Raw genomic sequence first — 24,751 nt, forward strand, 5'->3', positions numbered from 1 at the left:
TTGTTGTACATCCAATTTATTTTCTGGTTACTACAGCTGATAATATTCATAAACACCACTCTTTTGCTTCCTGTAAGGCTCTCTATCACAGCTTTTTCCAATGTGAATCACGCTTGGATTGGTCCTTTACCTGGAACTAGTTTGAAGTGGGAGACCTTACCAGGGGCAAATTGCCCCTGACCTTGTAGATGCAATGTTCACTAAGGCACACAAACCCTTTCTCACAAGCTATCCAAACCTTCCTGGACCCTTTGTTGAATCATGAATTAATTGTGAGCACATTTTGCGGAAGATGAGTTCAGTTTCACAGGCCTGATAATAAATCACTTAAATAAAACCTGTGTTACAAAGTGAAGTAGGCTAAATAATCTCACAAAGCCTGAGAACAGCTGAGAAATCATTGACATCTTTTAGCTTGAAAATTGTTATAAAGCCATTTCTTTGGGACTCCAGTGAACCACGGGAAGAGCCGTCATCCACAAATGGAGAAAACTTGTGACAGTGGTGAACTTTCCCAGGAGTGGCCAACCTACCAAACTCATCTCATCAATGACTAATCCAGGAGCTCACAAAAGAACGCAGAATAACATCGGCAGGCCTCGCATGCGTCAGCTAAGGATTAGAATTTATGATTCAACAATAAGAAAGCGAGTGGGCTAAAAATAGCGTCCATGGAAAAGTTTGTATTTGCCAAAAAAGTCTTGATGGTTCCCGAGACTTTTGGAAAAATATTCTGTGGTCTGATGAGACCCAAGCTGAATGTTTTGGCAGGTTTGAACAGTACTAACAAAGAACATTATACTAACAGTCAAACATGGTGGTGGTAGTGTGATGGTGTGGGGCTGCTTCTGGACCTTCTGCTGTCTACCAAGAAATCCTGAAGGAGACTATCCAACCATCAGTCTGTACACTGAAGCTCAACGGTGCTTGGGTTATGCAGCACAACAATAATGTAAAACACACCAACAAGTAGGGCTGGGCTATATCATACTGTTCACGGTAATACCGGTGTAATTTTGGGCAATGATAGGAAAATGAAATATCGCAATAGAATATGAGTAAAACGTGTATGTGCAGTGCCTATGTTTATATACGCACATGGCGGCGACGCAGAATGAGAAGAGCGAATTGGTTTGTAAAAATGCTGCAACTTCCGTGGTGTGGAACTGGTTTAGCTTTCGTCCGTCAGATACACAACAAAGCACTATTTTTGGTATGCTAGCGGGCCGTCGTTATTACCGTGTTGTTTGGAAAATACGGCACACTTAAAATCAATCCTTTTGATTTTTCTGAAAATCGACAGTGCCCCTTATGTATGAATTCTGGTTGTGTTTGCTGACCTCGAAACGATTTTACATGGTACACGGCGCTCGAAAATCTGTCAAATGTTTTAGTATGACTTTGCTAAGCTACGAAGCCGCACCGCTTGATGGATTGACGGAGCATTACGGCTATTGCAGGCAGGAGCCTCGCGGAGTGATACGTACTGGGCTTCAACATAATATTACCGTATTGTGTGTGTATAACCTCTTTAAGTTTTGTGGATCTTGTACATGCTTATATGGATATGTCGGCCAATTCCACTGGAAATGCCTTTTGGTTAAACTGTCAGCAAGGAATTTGCACTGTTACGTTTTTACAGTGGGGCAAAAAAGTATTTAGTCAGCCACCGATTGTGCACGTTCCCCCACTTAAAATGATGACAGAGGTCAGTAATTTGCACCAGAGGTACACTTCAACTGTGAGAGACAGAATGTGAAAAAAAAATCCATGAATTCACATGGTAGGATTTGTAAAGAATTTATTCGTAAATCAGGGTGGAAAATAAGTATTTGGTCACCTCAAACAAGGAAAGTCTCTGGCTCTCACAGACCTGTAACGTCTTCTTTAAGACGCTTTTCTGTCCCCCACTCGTTACCTGTATGAATGGCACCTGTTTGAACTCATCATCTGTATAAAAGACACCTGTCCACAGCCTCAAACAGTCAGACTCCAAACTCCGCCATGGCCAAGACCAAAGAGCTTTCGAAGGACACCCGGAAAAGTATTGTAGACCTGCACCAGACTGGGAAGAGTGAATCTACAATAGGCAAGCAGCTTGGTGTGAAAAAATCAACTGTGGGAGCAATCATCAGAAAATGGAAGACATACAAGACCACTGATAATCTCCCACGATCTGGGGCTCCACGCAAGATCTCATCCCGTGGGGTCAAAATGATCATGAGAACGGTGAGCAAAGATCCCAGAACCACACGGGGGGACCTGGTGAATGACCTGCAGAGAGCTGGGACCAAAGTAACAAAGGTCACCATCAGTAACACACTACAACGGCAGGGAATCAAATCCCGCAGTGCCAGACGTGTTCCGCTGCTGAAGCCAGTGCATGTCCAGGCCCGTCTGAAGTTTGCCAGAGAGCACATGGATGATACAGCAGAGGATTGGGAGAACGTCATGTGGTCAGATGAAACCAAAGTAGAACTTTTTGGTATAAACTCAACTCGTCGTGTTTGGAGGAAGAAGAATACTGAGTTGCATCCCAAGAACACCATACCTACTGTGAAGCATGGGGGTGGAAACATCATGCTATGGGGCTGTTTTTCTGCCAAGGGGACAGGACGACTGATCCGTGTTAAGGACAGAATGAATGGGGCCATGTATCGTGAGATTTTGAGCCAAAACCTCCTTCCATCAGTGAGAACTTTGAAGATGAAACGAGGCTGGGTCTTCCAACATGACAATGATCCAAAACACACCGCCCGGGCAACAAAGGAGTGGCTCCGTAAGAAGCATTTGAAAGTCCTGGAGTGGCCTAGCCAGTCTCCAGACCTCAACCCCATAGAAAATCTGTGGCGGGAGTTGAAAGTCCATGTTGCTCGGCGACAGCCCCAAAACATCACTGCTCTCGAGAAGATCTGCATGGAGGAATGGGCCAAAATACCAGCTACTGTGTGTGCAAACCTGGTAGAGACCTATAGTAAACGTTTGACCTCTGTTATTGCCAACAAAGGTTGTGTTACAAAGTATTGAGTTGTATTTTTGTTATTGACCAAATACTTATTTTCCACCCTGATTTACGAATAAATTCTTTACAAATCCTACCATGTGGATTCATGGATTTGTTTTTCACATTCTGTCTCTCACAGTTGAAGTGTACCTCTGGTGCAAATTACTGACCTCTGTCATCATTTTAGGTGGGGGAACTTGCACAATCGGTGGCTGACTAAATACTTTTTTGCCCCACTGTATATAACTTTAATACACATAAAAAACAGCTGCTTGTTTAAGTGAAAATGCATTGATGGGGTTTTTTGCACTAATAAAGTTGTGGAGTTGTAAAGTATTTTGTCTAGTGTCAATTATATCGTCAGTTATATCGTTATCGCAAATTTTCAAATGTATATCGTGATAAATATTTTTGGTCATATCGCCCTACTCTACCAGTGGACTAGTCAACCTCCGGACTCAGAGAAGACTGAAATTCTTTGGCTTTGCAAAAATCTATGTCTAATATTAAAAGTTGTTTGATCTGAGACATGTAAGAGTGCAGAAAATAAGAAGTCAAGAATGGGGCAAATGCTTTTTCACAACACTTTCTGTGCCTGAGAGATTCACCCCTACAGTGCGTGGATGCACCTTGTGATCACTGAATGTGAATGCTGTTTGTTCCAGAGATGAGATCATTTGTACCTTGTGAAATTGCAGGTCAGTTCAAAGGCAGAGTTGGCTGCTGTAAATTGGCAGTGTTGTGCTGAATTCATGAAAGGACAAACAGATTGCTCATTTCTGTTTGGTTTTCTACTAATTCCATATTATTATGTTCGCCAGTTGTTATCATAGTTTGAATATTTATGTGGACACATTTCATATATCAGAACCTGGTTATTACAGTGACTCTGATATTATACAAATCACTGTGATGAATAAAAAGTAAAATAGTGTCATTCAAGCAGTATTTTCATATGTTTGAATATTGAGGTTATTTGTGCTTTATAACCACACAAACACATACACGTTGCTATACATGTCATATTATACTGTCATTCATTACACATTTGAAATCTAAACAATTAATGCCTCTAACATAACCTATTTAAATAAACTTACTAATAATCTGCTGTAAATGTGCGTTTTAAATATGATTCTTAAAACGTCTCAGTGCTGGGGAGCTTCTGTGTCTGGTCAGTTTCTCAGTACAGTTCAGTATTTTCTAAAAATCTTTATCACGCTGACAGCAGTAATTGCTATCCTGATGTATCGACGAGGTTTCGGTTGAATGTTTGGGCCATTGTCACGTTGTCACCTTCCATCCATCTGTCCCTTTGCTGAATGCGTGACGGTGGCAGTCAGACCACATAACCGTCTCTCCAAAGCCAGCTTGTCACAGCTGGCTGATGTGAACTCATCAAACGCCTCGGCTGTCGGTGCAGCAGCACCACTGGGCACTTACACTGCCGTGGTAGAGCTGGATCATTGGGGTTATGCTATTTCTGGAAGCATCGCTGGTCCTCTTGGCTCCTGAGAGCACTCTGTCTGTCTGTCTGTCTGTTTCTGTGTGTGGCGGGGGAAGCTGCCATTATTGAAAGCTCTCTGATTTTTATTTTTTTATTTTTTTTTATTTTTTACCTGCTTTTAAAAGTTAATAAACATATCAACTTTGATGCTATTTACATACAGAAAGCAGTGGTTGTTGAAATATTTTTTTTTTCTTTTTAAATTTCCCTTTTGTGAAATTTGTGAAAATAATTAATTATTTGAGTGGGCCTCGAAGGTGACCACTAACACTAGCAGACATTTGAGAAATATTTGAGACATTTAAGTTTTCTACTTTGCTTTTTATAACTTCATCATGCTGTGTCAGATATTCTGATATATTTAAACATTATTTCACCCTGTGGTCTATTTTTTCTCTTTAAATTTTTCCTTTATCTGCTTTTATCGTATTTTCCTTGTGTGTAAACAGGTCTTTTTTCTTTTTTTTTTACCTAAAGAAATGTGGCTGCATTTTTTCCTGTGGACAATAAAACCCAGTGAGCTGTGTTATTTTTGAGCATGGTATGCTTTTTCTGAGTTACTTTAGGTTCCATAGCAACACATTTGCTCTCCAGCTTCATTGCCACCTCCTAAAGGCCCCTCTAGTGAATGTAGACCCTCAGGCATGTTCGGCTTTCTGGCATTATTAGTGCAACACAGATGTAATTACGCCTCCAAACCTCTGCTTTTCTGCCATGCTGCATATGTGCTGAGCATTCATCTTTTGTATCATATCGAATGTTTGGGCTAAAGCCGAAACCAAACAAAATGCAGGCTGTGTCTGTTTCCTGGTGGACAGAAATCGTAGTTTTCTTTATAACAACACTGCTGTTAGCTCAGAATCAGATCAGATACAAATGAGAGACAGACAGTTGGCTTTGCTCTGCTGGCCATTATGTCATCCAGCATATGCTGATCATAGATTATCCACTTCCATGATACATGTTAGCTGATGAGCAGCAAAAAAAAGGAAATGCAAAAAATTTCAAAGACATCAGGTTAAATGAGTGATGTCATTAAACAGACCGCTGATGCTTTCTCTGCGAAAAATAAAACATTAAAAGTCTTTTTTTTTTCTCTCAAAAAGGAAACGAAATAGCCACAGTAACTTTTTTCACTTGCAGTTATTATTTTCATGTTTTGCTTTTTAATGGAGTAGGAAAGATCCTAAGTCTTCCTTAAAGAAATAAAATGACAGTGGTGTGCACCTCTTGACAGTTTTTGCACTGCTGCTCCCGTTCAGACCGATGTGCGCATCTGTGACTTCAACGCAGAGAACAAACTAGAGATGGCACGATACCACTTTTTTATGTCCGATACCGATACCGATATCATAAATTTGGATATCTGCCGATACCGATATGAATCCGATATAGTGTTTTTTAATCAACAAAACTGTTTTTTAAAATATCTTGCTGCATTTTGCAAGTCTGCAAGTTCATACTCAAGTTTAAAACAACAACTACACTAAAGCTATTCTGTTATACCTGTATACAAAAAAAATATTTCATAGTTCAGCAATACTGATCAATCTAATAAACTTAAACCTACACCATTCTCCCTATTCTGGTATTTTAAAGAGTACTTAGCGTAAATATTAAGCAACCTAACTAATAGGGTTCCAACTCCCAGCAACAACAAAAATAAATAAATAAAAAATAGGGAACCACCCCTCACGCTCCACCTCATGATGCTTAATCGACGTAATCAACCTTAATGTGAAAAAAAATGCACAGAAATCAATTATTTTTCAAGAAATATTAAATAGATTCAACATCTTTCTTCAACAAAATTGCAGACTGCACAGATGGTACCTTCCCAAAGGAAAAAGTACTATAGCTTACTAGGGTATATATATTAGACTTAATAGTCACTATATACAGTAATTGACTTCTATTCGTTTTACATCAAATTAAAACTTTGGGTGTCAGATAATTATTTATTAAAAGCTAGACATTTTAAATGAGAATAAGAAAGAAAAGTATGTCTTTGTGCCCCCTTTTCCCAGTTAATGCCCTATCGGCCCCCCTGGCTAAACTTTGCTAGATCCGCCCCTGCACAGTTACCAGCCGTCAGCTACGTAGAAAAAGATCCTGGAGTAGAAAGTAATATTAAATAAATTGTAACAACAGCTTATCAAGCTTAAACGTGCTGCTGTTGTTCAGCCGCTGGTTTCCTCTTTCTGGTGCAAAGTGGGCCAAAAACAAAGAAGAGAGACTCGCTACAGAAAAGCCGATCAGCTGATCATTTAAGCAGTTTCACGATTGAAGTAGCAGCCGGAGAGCGAGAGGCAGTCGCTCGTTAAGCTTAACGTGGGAATGCTTTACAAACATTCAGAGATGGACTTACACACTTGCTTTACTTCTCTCGGGATAACTTTGTCGGAGATGAAATGCCAGGTTGCTAGCGAAGCTCCAAATGCTATCCAGACCACCGACAGGTCCCGCATGCCACAGCCGCTCTATCACGTGATGCATATTGCTCCGACGTGCTAACGTTCTGAGGCGAGTTACGGCGTGTTGCAAGTTTTGTGAGGTGCTTTCGTGATATTTAATGGATCGGATTACATTTTTTATTTTTCTCCGATATCCGATCCAGTAATTTAGGTCAGTATCGGACCGATACCGATACGTAATATCGGATCGGTCCATCTCTAGAACAAACATCAACTTCTGTGTCAAACTAATGTGACTTCCATGTTGAGGATCATCACTGCAATGGTGATTGTATCAAAGCACCAGATCACGAGCATGACGGGGAACCTGCTTTCAACCATCAGCTTTTGAGCTGCCATATTAAAAAGCCATTGTTTAGAAAATGTTTTCAGCTGCGTCTTTTTTCTAATTGATTCTAGCTGGGGACACAAATCCACTTTGGGGTTGCATCAGGAAGGACATCTGGGGTAAAACTCCAAATCAAACACGTGAAGCTACCCGCTGTGGTGACCACAGGTTAAGGGAGCAGCTCAAAGTAGGTTTTATTTGGTACAACGAGTCTATCAATTATCGCTCTGGACTCTCAATTTAACACTGAAAGATTTGGATGTCTGAGCTCTGGAAGCACATCTGGTGACCTGCAGGTAGATGGCTTATGTTTTATTCACAGCTTTTCATAGACAAAGTCTATACACAACAATCCAAACCAGCGCACATCCTCTTTTTCTTTGTCACATATAATCAGCATGCTCTGAATTAAAACACCTTGCTCTGCTTGCCAACATAATCTTTGGCTGCTGTACACAACTGAAGATTTTAAAGAATGAGAGAAATGAAAGGGAACATTACCACAAATTTTAGATATAATATTAACAGAAACTTGCTCTGTCAAAAAACAAAAAGTCAATATTTGTGGAATGATTCACCTAAATTTAACTGTTGATATTCATATTCATCATGTTCATAGGGCCACTGCACCAGATCCTTACCTCCTGCAAATACTTACTAATAATAGGACTTAGTTGAAAATGTTTTCTAGATAGTGGAAGTTTTAAAATATAATATCTAAAAAAGACTCCTTCCTTCATCCCTTGAAATACCCTTAAATGTGGCATCATTTTCATCAAAAAGTGGAACATGTTTGATTTTTAATTAGATGAAATCACCCAATTTAAGTTTTTAAGAGTCAGTGTTTTGACATGTGCAAGTACATGTGGCAGAAAGAGACTTCCACTGAGTGCATAAATGGCATAAATCACTTTATGATTTCACTTGATATTATCGAGCATGCTTGCGCTCATGCTAAAACAGACTGGTCATGTTGAACTCACCACTTATACAGGAAAAATGTCAACCATGATATTGTGGTATGAGGATTTCTGTCACAAGGTAATGTAGAAAAGCCTTAAATAATGCCCTGTAATTACAGTAATGTGTCACAGAGTGTGACAGCGTGAAGGATTTTAGCTGGAAAATAAAATAAAATCCTGTTTCAAGTAAAAGAGTAAGTTGTGATTGTTTGACAGACACAGTGAAGCAGAGATGATATCAGTGATACCATACACTAAGAATCTATTTATAACAAGCATTCAATAGATGACACCCTTCTCCCCAAGAACTTCAGCATAGCTGAATAATTGGAAAACGACTGTGCATTTTCAGGATGAAATTCCTTCCTGTGAATCTCTTTGCCACATCATCCTCACTGCAACAGCTTTTCAGTGACTCCAGAATAGCTCTGTGTACTGATGCATGGAGACAGATGTGCTGTAGAAGTGTACGCAGAGGACGAGTGTTTGTGAAGCCATTCAATATTAATGAATACAACATTTCCAGCGTGATAAACAACCCAGATTCATTAGCCCTGAGAAGCTTATTACACTGGAAGCGAGAAGCGGTTAGTCTTTTTTCTTTTGTGATGCATTTAGACTCTGATAGGTGACTCATACAGAGATAATTTCAGTAAGTAAGAAATACTCGGTGTGTCTGTGGGAGCACGGAGGAGAACCTTTCTGCTTTGACGAGTTTTTGCAGTTTCTTGTTTTGGCACTCTCGTCTTGGAGCAGGTTGTGTGGATTGCTTGTTTCCAGTAGTCAAGACTGAGGTTATACCACTAGAATTAATGCTAAGTGGTATCACCACCAACATGCCAGTAAAGTTGTTGTATAAGATGATGAAAGATGAGTCACATTCATTTCTGTTTCTTTATGCGTGCACTTGACATTTTTGGTTTGGTTTGTGAACATAACCTGTGCAAACAGACTTCAAATACTGTCCTCAGTTAATCCAACATGATAACATTTAAAGATGCTGCAAGCCATTTTCTAAAAGTGTGCATTAGAGTGTCTCTAATGCTCAAAAGTAAGCTTTAATGTGGCCTGTAGCCCAAAAGTGATGCTAGGATCCTGCTCGGTGTTTAAAGAAACAAACAAACTGATCTTACTTTTAAAGATTTGCTCTTTCCACAGTGAGTCAGCACAGCTGGAACTAAATAGCTCGGCAATTCAGGAGTCAGTTGTCCGCTCTAGGATGAAGATACATTCTCTCTTAAACTTATTCCCTCATTCTATGCTTTTAGGTTTAAAGGTCCCTAAAATGCAAAAACAGGTCAATAGTTCAACAGTATTGACTGTTAAGATGGACAATTTCCTAATTTCTTTTTCTTAATCAAACATTAGTTAAAAAGCAGCAAATTGAGCATGAATTGTTGATACAGGCTAAATACACGTCACAATTAACTGCAGCATCTATTTTAAATGCAGCTTTGTTTCATTTAAAATTGTTGCTTCAAAAATCAGATCCAGGTCTGCAACCAATCACAGTCGCGGTGTTCAAAGTTACTTTGATACATCAAGGTGGTGATAAAACGGCAGAGGTGGATTCAGTCTGCTGTCAGTCGGCGACTAAATTGGTCAAGTTGACAATTACATGCAATCTGTTTGTGATAATGTGGTGATTAAATGTGCCGTCTACACGGACGTTAACATGGACTGCTTACATTCAGAGTGTAGAAAGAACTTCATATATCTGAATTAGAAATTCCTCCACAAATAGTGATGTAGTTGCTGCAGGGCTGTACCTGCAGAATAGCGTAGGTGCCCATAGGTGCCGTCCTGCTTTTACTCCAGTTTGACTGAGTTATTAATGAATGGCAGAGTAGAGATTTAGTTTTAAGAAAGAGAATAAAAATGTCAAATATTATCAGCACGTTTTCATCAAGTGCCTCAAAAAGTAACAATCTGTACATTAAAATATGTGTGAAGTACAGTCCTGATCAAAAGTTTAAGACCGCTTGAGAAATGGCAAAAAATCATATTTTGGATCTTAACAAGGTTCCAAGTAGTTTCAATATGCAACAAGAAGAAATGGGAGTGACACAAATACAAAAAATTTTTGAGCATACAATTTATTGAAAACAACGGTTAAACTGAAACAGGCTGTTTTACAGCTGATCATAAGTTTGCCTTTATAAACCCAAATCTGTGCAAAAATGTGGATTCATTGTCATTTTCTGTCAGGTAGTCACACTGTCATGATGTTCTAATAGCAAAGGCAAAAAAACGTTTCCTCTTTGAATGTTGTTGGGTTGTTGAACTGCATAAGCGAGGTCTCTCACAGCACGCCATCACTGCTGAGGTGGGACGCAGTAAGACAGTCATTCGGAATTTCTTAAATGATCCTGAGGGTTATGGCACAAAAAGGTCAAGTGGAAGACCAAACAAATTTCACCAGTACCGAGCTGGAGGATCCACTTGGCTGTCCGTCAAGACGCTGGACGATCCTTGACCCAAATTAAGGCCGTTACTGGTGCCGACTGCAGCGCCATAATCATCAGACTGAGACTGAAAGGCTTCAAAAACAAAAAACGTCTTCAAAGGCCTTGTCTCCTTGAACAACGGAACTTCAGGAGGTGCAGGGGTGTCAAACGGCCGCACGCTTAGTCCAGATGTTGCGACATACCTCATGACTGAGAGGGTCCCTCGTCTGTGTGGTAACAACTGGATTTTTCAACGGAACAATGCTACAGTACACAATGCCAGCAGGAAAAGGCACTTCTTCCAGGAGAATAACATCACTCTTTTGGACCAATCTGTGTGTTCCCCTGATCTAAATTCAGTTGAGAACCTTTTGGGATGGATGGCAAGGGAAGTTTACAAAAAATAGACAACAGTTGCAGACAGTAGATGCCCTTCATGCAGCCGTCTTCACCACTTGGAGAAATGTTCCCACTCATGGAAACGCTTGCATCAAGCATGCCACAGTGAATTTTTGAAGTGATCAACAATAACGGTGGAGCTACTCATTACTGAGTTCATGTTTGGGACTTTTTTTGAGGTGTGGTCCTAAACTTTTGATGAGCTGTAAAACAGCCTGTTTCAGTCTAAGTGTTGTTTTCAATAAATTGCATGCTCAAATAATATTTTGTCTCATTCACATTTCTTCCTGTTTTATGTTGAAGCTCTACTTTGAACCTTGTAAAGATCCAACCATGCAAACTATGATTTTTTGCCATTTTTCATCTGGTCTTAAACTTTTGATTGGGGCTGTATTACAGTGGGCGTAATTTCAGTTTATATGCACCCAAATTGGAAATTATAGTAACGTGACGGTTGATTGTATGATTATTTTTATTAATGTCATGTCTCACTGTGCATCCACAGGTTATGTCCCAAGCAGAGGGCCAACAGAAGAACCTTGTCCAGTCCATCGACTCCCTGCCCACCAAAGGGCTGCTCTCCTGTCTGGATCAGGACCTGCTCCTGCTCAAAGCTACGTCGGCTGCCACACTGAGCTGCCTGGGCGAGTGCCTGAACATCCTCCAACAGACTCAGAGCCGCAGCCAGGTTCCACCTCAGTCCCAGGTCTCCCAGCGCAACCACGCCTCCCAAGGAGCACCCTCCGGTGAGTCCGCCACGGGTCCCGTTCCAGTGCTTCTGCTGGAGCCCCCGACCCCTTCATGCCCCACATCCCCCTTGTCTTTTCAGTCTCCATCTCCCGAACCCAGCGGCAAGGCCCAGCTGTGTCAGCTAGACTGCGCCTCTTGTCCCTGCCTGATGGGTGCCATGAACTTAAACCTTTCCAGCAATTGTTGTTGAATGTTGCATTTGTGTGTTAAATTGTTGTCTTTTCTCATAAGCGTTGTTCTGTATCGCTTCCATTCATTTTTATGTCTTCTTCAATGTCCTCAGTTGCATTGAAATGCCAGCAGTCCTCAGAATGGTCGTGCCAAGTAAACGCATGAAGGAGCGCGTATGGCAATGATTTTAACAGAAAGTATTGTTTACAGAGCTGGTGCAGACATTTCAGATTGTCACCCTATATGCATGTGAGGGGAAAAAATCAGGGTGTACGTGTGAATGAAACCTTATACTATGCACTTCAACATCTCAAAGGTTCAAGTCTTTGCCAAAGGAATCCACACTGGTGCCTATATTGTTAGACCTCTGCCATGTTTAACCCTCTTTGTGCCAGATCATAATGGATCCAATAAAGTTGTTTCTATTTAAAACCGTTTACAGACTGAGGGTGGTTATATGGGTATATAATAATAAAAATAAATAAAATAAAAATAAAAATGCCAACGGAAAGGATAAAGGAGGATGAAGGATGAAGGAAATTGAAGTCCATCAAATGTAGGAGTCTAATCCTATTTTCCAAGCAAAGAGGAATATTTGTAATCTATTTATACTTTCTGGGTTTCTATAAAACAATAGCATGATAAAGGTTTTCTCCAGGAGAGGAGAGGGGTTGATGTAAAGTAATACTCCTCTAAAAACCTGTTGAGTACCAAACAGTCGTTGCCCCTAGGATTGGGGAAAAAAAGAACAACAAGTGGCAGTGGCAGATGTATTCTGTTTGCAGTCACAGCAGGATGGATCACACCAACTATTCATAAGCTAGGGCACAATCTGGGGATACACTTCTGTCGACAAATCAACAGTTCCTTCCTATTATTGGCAATTGGCTGCTAATATGCCACTAAAAATACATCTGTGTTGAAATATTGCCTTGGAGGTACTGCATTTGGCAGTTTATTGGTAAAAGAAATATTACTGGAAATAAAAATAAGTAAAATTATGCTGTAGACGTGTTTGGGGAGGGTTTATGCTGTTTTGTAAGACTAAAGATTTAAATCACAGACAATTAGCATGAATTAGTTTTTCTTTGAAAGGTTGCTTGTGGTAAACCGAAGGTGTGTTTAGAAAGAACGCGAGTTTAAGTTGACCGCTGGGCCTTTAGAGGAGTTCATAGTGGCTACATTTATGTGTAAAATGATCTCTCAGAGCAGGAAGCTCTCACACTGAAGGAGTAGAGTGCTGTCCAATACAGCTCTTGCTAGTAATGAATAGAGGCTTTAACTGCTTTAGCACAAGCGAGAGGGATGTGAAGCAGACAAGCTGAGATGATATTCATTCCTGCTTTTAGAAAAAAAATAAATCCATAAACTGAATGTGGATACTGAAGAGTTGAATATTTTTAGCTTCTAGGGATTTTGAAATCTGCTGTAACTGCTGTAAATCTGAACCGCTTTCCTCCTGCGAGCAAACTGTAACATTTTCCGATCCATCATTTACGCCCTGTGGATTATTCATCGGAGTGTTTGAGCCATAAAGTTGTTTTCCCACTTGTACCTGTAACTTTGGGAAGGTCGTTTGGGTTTGGATCGCATCCTGAATCTTCCAGTCCTCACAGTTTGTTGGTCTTCTTTTTGCGCCAGCATACACCTTGCCCTGTACCTGTTCGTCAGACAGGGGGTGGTGTGGAGTGGGACCACCGGGCCGCAAGTACAGACCTCTTTCCTTCCGCATCCTGGCTGATAAGTCCCGCGGGGGTCCAGCTGCTCCCTGCTTCCGGCATGTACCCGCCACACCTCAGTGAGGAGTTCGTTTTTGTTTTTGTTAGGATCCTCGGTCGTTAGCATAGCTTGGCTCTCAAGCATGGATGGCTACCTGAGTATCTTGTTAAAAAGCAGCTGATAAAGGGAGTGGCTGGCTGGTTGAATGGTATTGTTATGCCCACAGACCAAAGCATTGCCACTGCATGGGCAAGATAACTCTTGCAGAGAGCCAAGCATGAGGTTGGACTGAGTTTGGCTGGCACGTTTGTCCCTCCAGGCTTCCGTACTTTTAAACCAAACCAAAGCAACTTGCTTTTGAGTCACAAACCCAACATAAACCTGCCAGTCACACACCAGACAGCATTATTATCGGCTGATATCACAGAGGATCTTTGCTGCTTGCTCTAGCACTTTCTGGATCCCCTCCTTTCCGCTGCTCAGTCAGTGTCATAAAGAGCTTGAAGCCCCACCCACCCTACTCCTCTTTCCCCTGCACACAAGCAGCATTTTCCTTTAAGGAACTGAAAATCCATAAAGGAAATTTCCAAACCTTTGCGAACCAGTCCCCTTCAAGCTTAGCAAAAATTTAGTAAAAAAACACACCAGTCCATCTAAATATAAGTGAGAGCTGAAAGTCTTATTTAAAAGAGGTGAAAGGGGGAACTTGTAGGGGGAAATTCTGATGTGACAACATCATCGGGAAGTCTGAATTGATGTCACGGCCCAGAAATGGAAGATAAAGCCATTGGAAACATCTTCTGCATGAATGTTTGTGTCGCCACTGTTTGATCTCTGATAACACACCTGCATGCCTCTCTCCAATGGCCCGCGACATGCCCCAGCTCACCGAGTAGCTCTGCTTCTGGTGCTTCATTGTGACATCTTGGAGAAAGTATTTAATTGTAAAAACCCATTAATGAAGAAAAAAAACACAAAACTTCAGAAGTTTTAAATGAATAATTAATTACGTTAAAATTGAATTCTGATAAAAGCCATCGCCATCTTCAATAACCTTTTCAAAAAGTGCACACACAAAAACACTCAATTTCACTTTATTCACAGCTCAATAACAAATCTTGCCCTCAGGCAGAGCTGGCTGCCCTTATGTCTCCGGTTTACAGGAGCCAGGTATCACTGGAGGTAGTTTCTTCGCACTTTCAGGTTCCTGCCAGTCAAACTGTTCAGTTGACCAAAGCAGAACCTGGCCTGAGGGCTATTTCAGCACTTTTTCCAGAGACAGACCCTCTGGGCCCAGCAGAATGCCAACCTGTATCAGCACAGTTAGCTTCTCACTAATGGATATCAAAGAGCAGCCTCTTGGTGCATTAGATATTTAACCTAATTTTAGTGCAGAGAGTGGATATGAGAAGGATCTCTGGTGTTGCACCATTAACAGTACTTTGAAATGGGATCCATTTCTCTGCTTTTAACAATTGAATCACGCAGCTTAAAAATTGATCATTTTTATTTTACTGATAAAGACACTTAGGCCTTCATCAAATACTGGGTTGCTCGAGGACTGCATTGGAAGCCCTTCAAAAGTAGCGACTCTATTTAAAGTCTGAGGATGTAGTTTGGACGTTTCGGCACACATCCAGTGAGGAGTCTCGTTGTGATCTAACCTTTGACTCCTGTCGTGATTTTGAGGACTTTTCACCTGCATCTGCGCCAGCTGTTTAAAATAAAACCCTGCTTTATTTTTCCATTTACGTTGAGAACTTGATTCGACCTTGATCTAACCCAGCTTCTAGGTGTGAGTACCATAGACGTGCAGATAAACAAACTGCAGTAAATAAATGTAAATCCACCCTGTAGGAGCGCGGCATCTTTTGTTGCCTGCTGACACGTCTGGTAAATAAGTGGACCGAACATTCTCAGAGTTGACTTTGAGTTTTATCTGCATGAAAAAAACCCAAACCATAAAAAAAAACCTACAAGTTCGCAAATTAATTAAAGGATTCAGGCCAGAGTAAATGAAGTGTAGGTGAGAAAATGTCCTGTTTAATCAGCTGTTTCACTTCAGTTTTTCTGCCTTTCCCCCTGCTTCTTAGATAAAAATACCTAAGGTGTCATTAATGCTGAAAATAAATAAGGAACACGTTGCCTTGTGAGCTCCTAACTTGTTCACATTAGCTCAGAAACTAATATTTTGAGAGACTGAAATGAGCCTTGTTATATTTTACTGCCTTCATTTTGTTTGTTGGTGCAGGTTTGGCTTCTGCTTTTGGTTTACCTGCAAGTCTTTTTCATGTACTCCAGTTTGGGAACCACTAAATTATTTTGCTTCGGAAAGCAGGATTTGATTAAATTACAATGAAGCAGGTGCTGATGTAACATTTAAAGACGATGCATGAAAATACTGATTTTAAATCAAATCAGCGCCCATTTAATCTCAAGCATCCATGTTGTACTTATTTGTGTACAATGTGTGCAGGTGTGGCTGCTTTTTAATTAAAGTTTCTTAACATTTTGAACGAGTTAGAAAATCCCTAAAAATGGGTCAGTTCTGACAACGCTGACATTTAACAACTGCGCCTTCAACAAAAGATCCTTGAGTTGGATGATCATCTCTGACAGCAAAAGCCCAGAAGGTGAAGACAGTAAAGGTTGAGCATTTTTGGGTATGATTTATTATTAAATGCACAATCGCTGCAGTAAGTGGAAAGAAATTGGTTGATTGATTTCTTTTCTTCTTCTTTATTGAGCCTTTGATCTTTTTGGGACGGGAATCAAATTTAATCTCCATTCTAGTCGCTTCTGTATGTTTGATCATGTGAATCAATACAAGGCAGGCTATAACACTGAACAAATATTAAATTCGCGTAGATTCATGCAAGGACACACATGCACACACCTTCCTGGTTTGTCACTTCCATCAGTCACACACACACCTTTATATTGAATGTCACATATATATATAAAAAGGAGAGGCTAATCTTGGTTTTCACCCTGATCCCTCTTTGATTCTTTCAACAACAATAACTTGTCGTTTTTCAGATGGTGCTCCTGTGTGGACTGTACCAAAGTCGCCCTCAGGGGAGCAACTGAAGAACGGGGGTCTGACTCCTTTGCAGTCAACCGAGCCCTCCCCGGCCCTCAGGAAAAGGATTCTGCCCCATGGTGCTGAGGTGAGAAACATCACGTCACGCTGTCAATTATCGCGTCAGTATTCGGCCCGTCTCTCTGACCTCTGCTAGCTTGGCTTGGATGCTAAAGGGCTGCACAAACAGTCTGTATGATTTCTAACTGCAGTGTGTTTCATTCAGATCACTGTACAGCTGCTTGTTGATAGGATTTGGTTGGATGGGTACAAAGAAAATCAATTTACATTTGCTCCTTTGGCCCTAAAGTTCAGGCTTATCATGCAAAGTGAATTTTAGTGTATTTTTTCGTCCTTTGCTGCATATTGCATTTATTAGATTGTGTGCGTGTAGCTATGAGCAGGAAGCACAGTGAGCATGGCATACAGCAAAGGTCACTTCCTGTAATTAAACTGTAAAAAAAAATACATCTACAGGGTATCATATTCCACTGCTATGCTCTGCTTCATGTTCCTGAATCACATTCAGTTTTATTGCAAAGTTTTGAGGAGTTTGACCTGGATAACAGAGACACTAGAAAAAGAAAGCAAAGGCAGGTACTGCGAGTTAAGAAGCTTGTGTGAAATTTTGTTAATTTTATTGAAAGTGTGAACAGGTTTTTTTTTGTTTTTTTGTTTGTATTGAAAGAAATGAAAAGAAAGCAGCAGAGTGCAGGGATGTGCAAACTACTAGCATGGAGGGCACAGAAAATATATCTGTAACACTTGGAGTCATGTGGTTAACTTTATGCTAAAATAATGTGCAGTGTCAGTGGAGCAGGTGCCTTGATATGGTGTGAACAGATTTAAAAGATGGATATAGATTTCTCACGTGACATTGTGCGCACATTACTCAAGAAATGTCCAACATAATGGATGTGATACAACCACTTATTGGTTGGGAAAAATGTGTTTTCCAAGAGTGGCTGGCAGTGATTCCTGAAGGTTTCTGGCTCTTGTTGGTTGAAATAGGATGCAAAAAACAGATAATGCACCACAAACCTCCTAATAATTGCTTTGAATGCTAGCATATTCCCACAGTTGCATGTATTTTTTTAATGTAAACACTCCATCAATTACTAAGACTGTACCAATATCCTAAAGTGGTCACAAGGAGGTTTTTGCCTATGTGACTCAGGCTCAGCAGCCACTTGCAACCACTCAGGGAATACTAATTGTTCTCCCACAACTGGTGGTTGCCAGAAGGTTTTAGACCAGTCTCTAGTGGTTAGTTCTGGTCTCTTTCATATCTGTTAGGGTCTGCTCAGACTCTGATGTAAGTAGTTAATGTGCATTTCTGTGTATTTGCAGCGCTGCAGATTAGTTTATCACCAACAGATTTTCTGTAATTTCTGACTTGAAGCCTTTTAATCTCAAACTTGTAGCAAACTGGTTGCAGACTAACTCAGTTTTGATGCCATTTTATTGCTGTGTTGATGCACCAAAGTTGCTTTGAAGACCGTCTCTGCAAAAAACCTGGTCCACGTGTTTGAAACAACCATTTCAAAGGCAACGAGATAACAAATTCATTGCACAAGGTTGCAGGTATTTTGGTCCTGCCATGGTCACAAACTGTTGTTGAGGTAATTGGCGACCGCTTAAGTGACCGTAGCGTTGTCTATGATGTGAGTAAACGCTTTCCTGATGACTATATGGTTTCCATTGCTAGTTTCGTGTCTTATTCAAAACAACATCATGTTTATTTTGTAAATTGCGGTTGCCAATAGAGTCAAAAAGAAGGATAAAACAGAGTTTGGCTTACCTGTTGCTTGACCTTTTAATATTTAATGGTGATGATGCAGTGCAACCTCATGTGTTAACTAGCTGAGCCTTTTTTCTTTATCTTAGCCTTGTTGACCTATCAAATTATGAAGCCAGTTTTAATTCTGCAAACACTTAAGTTAATTTTAAGGGGATATTTGATTGATTTCCTTTTTTTTCTCCAAGTTTCTTTTTATAAGCTTTTCTTTATTGAACTTGAATAAATAAAGACAAAGCTTATGTAAACAAAAACACTCTGTGGCATTAAATATGCAACAAAGTCTCAAGTGGTTGATGTCAGGCCTTCTTGAAGTTGCCAAAAGATGCATTTTTTTCATGTTCATTGTTATGAAAACTTTGCCTTTTAGTGCTTTGTAAGCTGAAATTACTTGCTGTGGTGATGATAGATACAAATACAAAATATACTTAAGCTGAAACTCAGGGGCCAGTGGCCTCACTTGAGAATTTCTGCCACACTCGTGTTTCGTGTATCGTGTTTGCTCTTCCTGGCTGGAAGGGGGAGCACTCCACTCATCTGACAATTTTAAAAGAAGTGCTGTCAAATAAGTGGGTCACACAGTGTACTGAGCCAATCCCTGGAGGAATGTGTGTCTGGACCAACCTGTTTCAGTACCAAGAAATGGAGGGGGCAGGGGGCAGGTGACTGTGACGTAAATGCAGTGAGAGTCTGGTGGAGAGAAAGAGGGGACACTGGAGTGAGATATTAGCGCATCAGTTTCTGTAATTTAGTTAAAACATTGACTTTTAACAACAAGTTCCACCCAAAATAAATCATTTTAATTTGCTTATATTTGCTGTGAACCCCTTAATGTTTTATTTATGCAAATTCTTTTATTATCACTAAAGTTAAAGCAACAAGTTCCACTGGTAGTTACGAGAATGACCATAGACAAAAGCAAAAGCTGTTTTCCCCATTTTCTCTTCATTGATTTCATTTTAAATTCCTTGTAATGCCATTCGTGGAATGTCAGAATGTTTCTCTTGCACACCCACAAACTACACCCTTTTTGGCTCCTACCTCAAAGCACACTGTGTTCTGTTGATCTGATGTGCTGCACAATAATGTTTAATATTTAGTATTTACTGTCATATTCCCATATATCATGGTGATGTTGTTTATTCTATTACTCTTGTTCTCTTCTGCTTGTTTTCTTTTTTCTTTCTCAACAGGTGATCCAGGTGATCGATATATGCATTTTTTTCTTTTTTTTTTCTGCTCATTCTGTTGGTTTTTGTCTTTTGCCCTTCTCCCCCGTCCCTCTTCTCAACTGTTTCTCTTTCCCTCTTTCTTTCTCCCCTTCTTTCCCCCAGTCAAGTCTGTCCCGTATTCAGTAAGTGAAAATAAAATAAACAATAAAAGGTGAATCAAATGGACCATTATGGCAAGGCTGGGATGGTCAATTTGGTAAAGTAAATCCGTTGGGCATCTTTGTTTGCCTTTAGACAATAATTCTGATGGCAAAAGAGCCAAACGGGACAGGCAAAAAAAAAAAAAAAAAAAAAGAATGTTTCTCTTGCGCTGGAATGTCCAGGGACCCCCACATTGGGAGCAAAGTTTTCAAAAAACCGAAAGAACAAGATCGCGAATACAAGTGGCAGAAATGGACTTCCTCCGAAGGCTGGCTAGTCTCTCCCTTAGAGATAGGGTGAGAAGTTCCGCCATTCGGGAGGGGCTCAGAGTAGAGCCGCTGCTCCTCCACATCGAAAGGAGTCAGTGGAGGTGGTTCAGGCACCTGACAAGGATGCCTCCTGGGCACCTCCTGGGTGAGGTTTTCCGGGCATGTCCCACCGGGAGGAGGTCCTGAGGCAGACCCAGTACACACTGGAGAGATTATATGTCTCGGCTGGCCTGGAAACACCTTGGTGTTCCCCCAGATAAGCTGGAGGAGGTGGCTGGGGAGAGGGAGGTCTGGGCTTCTCTGCTTGGGCTGCTGCCACCGGGACCCGGCCCCGGATAAGCGGAAGAAAATGGATAGATGTGTAGTTGTAGGTTCACAATTATGGAAGTAGAAATCGGCTAAAATGCTTCTTAAACCAGCCTTTATTTTATTCGGTGCACTTTGCAAGCACCAGTTCGGACTCTGTTTTTCCTTCAGAGATGCTTTAATTATTCGTGGCACAGATTTGACAAAGTGCTGATCAATATTGATATGATAGCATCACACAGTTGCTGCAGATTGGTGGGCTTACATCAGTAATGCAAATCTCCTGTTCTACCACACCACAGAGAGGTGCTTTATTGGTCTTATATCTGGTGACAAGTTCAAGAAGGCAGTTTGAGATGATTTGAGCTTCGTGACATGATGTGTTGTGCTGCTGGGAGCAACTGTAAGAAGATCAGAATCCAGATGGTTTTAATTTCCATTGCAAATAGTAAAATTAACACACAACTAAAACGCATTTGATGATCTTTTGTGCTGTGTTTATTACCCACTGGACAGCCTATTTATTCACTGCATACCACACTGTTACACAGCAAACCAGGATGCTTTCTGTGGTGGAGTGATACAAGGCCACCAGCAGTTTCCCATCCACGGTGGTCATAAAGGGATGAGCATGGTCAGCAAGAACACTTAGGCAAGCTGTGAAATTTAAACAATGCTCAATTAGTACTAATATCACCACTGGCAGCCTGAACTGTTTATTTAATTTAGGTGAGGTCTGTGCAAATTGTAGTCTCGGTTTCTTGTTATTAGCTGACAGGAGTAACACCTGGTGTCGTCTTCTGTTGCTGTAGCTCATCTGTTTTATGGGTGTGCACTGAGAGATGCTTACCTTGGTTGTAAATAGTGTTAATATTGTTGACTATTAATTTTTGTGATAGTTTTTCCTGACAAAAACAAGACGATAACCAAATAAGAACTAATGCACTTGGACAGAAGCTATGATGAAATGGATTGACACGATTGACACGAATAAAAACAAGATGAAAATGTTTTGGAGAAACGAGATCCACTCAGTATGAATTAAGTTGGGGAGGCGGGACGAGTTTGGAAGTGATCCAATTAGAAGTAATCTCCTTGTGCAGCAAGGTGAGACGCGGAGAATTTGATGTCCAGGGAGTAAGAAGAGCATACATATGGATATGGACACATTTTGCACTTACTGTCAAGAAAAATAAGCAACTTTCGCTAGTCTTTACACTGTCTATATGCCAACCATGCCAGGTGTACCTAATAAACTGACCGACGTGTTTACATGAGCTTCTTGTAATCATAAATCACTTTTCTTTAACACCGTTGTCACGAGTCACATTAATCTTTGGCGCTGTCATCTTTTTATTCAAACTTAGTGGAATAATGTAACCCTCACCTACACATAAGAAGATGAAGATTAATGGATGGAGTGTCGTCTCAGCAGCTTTCAATTCTGCTCATGCTCACAAATATCCTTTTCATCAAATGCTAGACTTTTATCATTACCTGTCAGAAGTGTGTGTTGCTTGTTAAATACTTGTCAGATCTTGTAATGGCCTGACATTCATTTCAGCGAAACCACAAAACAAATAATGGAAGGCTTTGTGGAAAATTTTAGCCTCTGTGTAAATGTTCAATCAGCTTCCTGCTTTTACGCCACGAGGGACGAACTGTGCCTGGAGCGATCTGATCTGCAGCCACAGAATTATAATCTGTCATGTTAATGATCATTTTCTATTGACATACGAGTGTGAAATGGGTATTACAGTGTTGCAGTGTCAAACCATTTACAGTCCAGCTGTTCAAAACACTTCACGTCGAACAATTATAAGCAGAGAAGCGGGGGCAGGTCGTAATAGTGATTTGGCCCCTTTTAAGACATCATTATGGCAGTTATGATTCAGTCGGCTATCTCCATTGACTTCCCTGCCTCTGCCGGTATGTTTCTGCCAACTTAAGTAAGGCGTACCATCCTTCACTGATGGATAATGGCAAGCTATTAGGGATATCATAAAAATGACAGTGACTGTATTTTCATGGAGCTGGATAAGGCACACGTTGTCCTGCTTGTAGCCTCGTTAATGATACGATGAATTATCGGCACTCATTCCAGATGCATACAAATGTGCAAAAGTCTTGAGCTACCAGTGATTTCTTTATATTTTCTAGGTGTAGTGATTTATTGAAACATGTGCAGACATGTATGGAAATACAGCATGTGAGACCACAAACAGAGTTTGTACAATTCTAGCATCTGTCTCATAATTTAAAATGGTCTTCAGAAATAGCTCTCCAGACTTCTTGAAGGACATTCAAACATCTTCTTTGGATGTCGGCTGCCTTTTGTTCTGTTCTCTGTCGAGATGATCCCCCATTGCTTCAATAATGTTGAGGTCTCGGATAATCAGGGCAATCCGTGACTGATAGTGTTGCGTTTTCTATCCAGGTACGCTTTGGTGCATTGGCAGTGTGGTTTGGATCATTCTCATGCTGAAGAGTGAAGTTGTTTTCAAAGTCGCTTTAATAATTCCATCAATAGTGACAAGATCTTGAATACTGGCTGAAATGCAGACCCCAAACATTGATAGAGCCTCAACCATGCTTTATAGATGACTGTGTTACCACTCTTCTATACATATTGAAACACCTTGAACCAAAAATTTCAAATGTGGATTCATTAATACTCAATAAGACCTGTTGCCACTGGTTTTCAGCACAGTTCTTGTGTATTTTAGCATACAACAGGCTTTTTTCCTTGTTTCCTTTCCTTAAGAATGGCTTCTTGACAGCCATCCTTCCACTGAGACCTTTTCCGCTGAGGGTTCAGTGAACAGTAGATGGATTAACTGAATGCCAGATGGATCTCTCAGGTCCTTTGTCAGGTCTTTGCTGGATTCTTTCCCTTTTTTTTAATAACGTGACTTTCAGACGCCGTTCACCTGCTGTAGATAGTTTTTTTTTTTTTTTTTTTTTTTAGGTCACCTCTTCTTTTGTCTTTAACTTGTCAAGTTTTCTCAGGGATTGTAAGGATAGACTGCACACCGTTACAAGATATGCCCACTTCTGACTAATAGAGCTTACATGTGATATACTGTTCAGCACTAAAACTGCTAACTTAAAGTATACAGAACATGGGTGTATGCCTGTAGTGTCGTGTTTGCTGTAAAAGTGCCCTGTCATGTGTGATGTCAGTAGTTATCACAAAGACTAGATGTCATTTTTAAAGGAAAAGTAGAGCTCTAAATTTGGAAACATGCTTTTGACTTTTACCACTCTGTGTCTCTGCTCTGTAATATTTCACGCTCTCCTGCAGCCTGTTTCTCAGCACTGCCCTGCAGCTTGATCCAGATTTCATTAGAGCCTTTAAAGATGCTCTGGCTGCCGTTTGAAGGCGCAAGGCAGAGAGGCAGCGGACGTACAGTGCAGGCACATTAGTCCAGCCCGACACTGATGTTTAGTCCTCCTTTAAGAGGAATTTTCTAACCGGCGTCCATGTCTCATCGAGTTGATTTAAAGCCTTTTCTCAGTATTAATGAGAACAGAAGGTGAGGAAGAGCGAGTGAGAGATTCTTCACGACTCGACGGCCTTATCATTAAGATGATGTTTAGATAATCAAGGATAAAGATTGCTCTGGGATGATAATTTATCTGATGTTCTGTGCTTGGCATAGTAATGGTGGATTTGTTGAGGCGCTGAGTTTGCCATCTTGTGGTTGTGAAATGCAATGCAGAAAGAATTTGAATAAAACCAGCTTTAAATAATTGGTTTGGACAAAACCCTCAAAACGAACATTTGCGATGGCGTAAAGCTCAAGGTCAGTTTCTGATCCTCTTGGCCACTTGCCCGTTTAACATATACCCCGTAATCTCATGAGCAGACTTGAGAGAAGGAAGAAAATACATTACCTCAGAATAATAAAGGCTTTCTGTATGAATTATGTAGCACTGCTGTGGCGGTTGATATTAATTCCTATGCAGTCAGTAGGAAAAAGCTCAAGACCGATGCGTGACTGTGGGAAAATAGAGAGGAAATTGCTGGTGCTTGCAGAAAACCCGTTGGTTTATGCATCTACAAGAGCTCCAGTGCAATCCCCTACCACATATTAGAGCTGCCTACAGTATTGCTGTGGTTATGAGCTGCTGCTGCAGAGCAGGAATTCAATGATAGACA

The 24,751-nt window shown here is 40.6% G+C and overlaps 1 protein-coding gene across 1 annotated transcript in view; it reads left to right on the forward strand.

The window, feature by feature from the left end:
• osbpl10a (oxysterol binding protein-like 10a) overlaps positions 1–24,751 on the forward strand; it is a 100,273-nt gene that overhangs the window by 52,651 nt on the left and 22,871 nt on the right. Inside the window, exons 6-7 of the mRNA XM_026155847.1 lie at positions 11,627–11,867; positions 16,801–16,931. Of these exons, the coding sequence (XP_026011632.1) occupies positions 11,627–11,867; positions 16,801–16,931 (372 nt within the window). The remainder of the gene's footprint in view (positions 1–11,626; positions 11,868–16,800; positions 16,932–24,751) is intronic.

The sequence above is a fragment of the Astatotilapia calliptera genome, chromosome 22, assembly GCF_900246225.1.
Source record: "Astatotilapia calliptera chromosome 22, fAstCal1.2, whole genome shotgun sequence".
NCBI classification, from domain to species: domain Eukaryota; kingdom Metazoa; phylum Chordata; class Actinopteri; order Cichliformes; family Cichlidae; genus Astatotilapia; species Astatotilapia calliptera.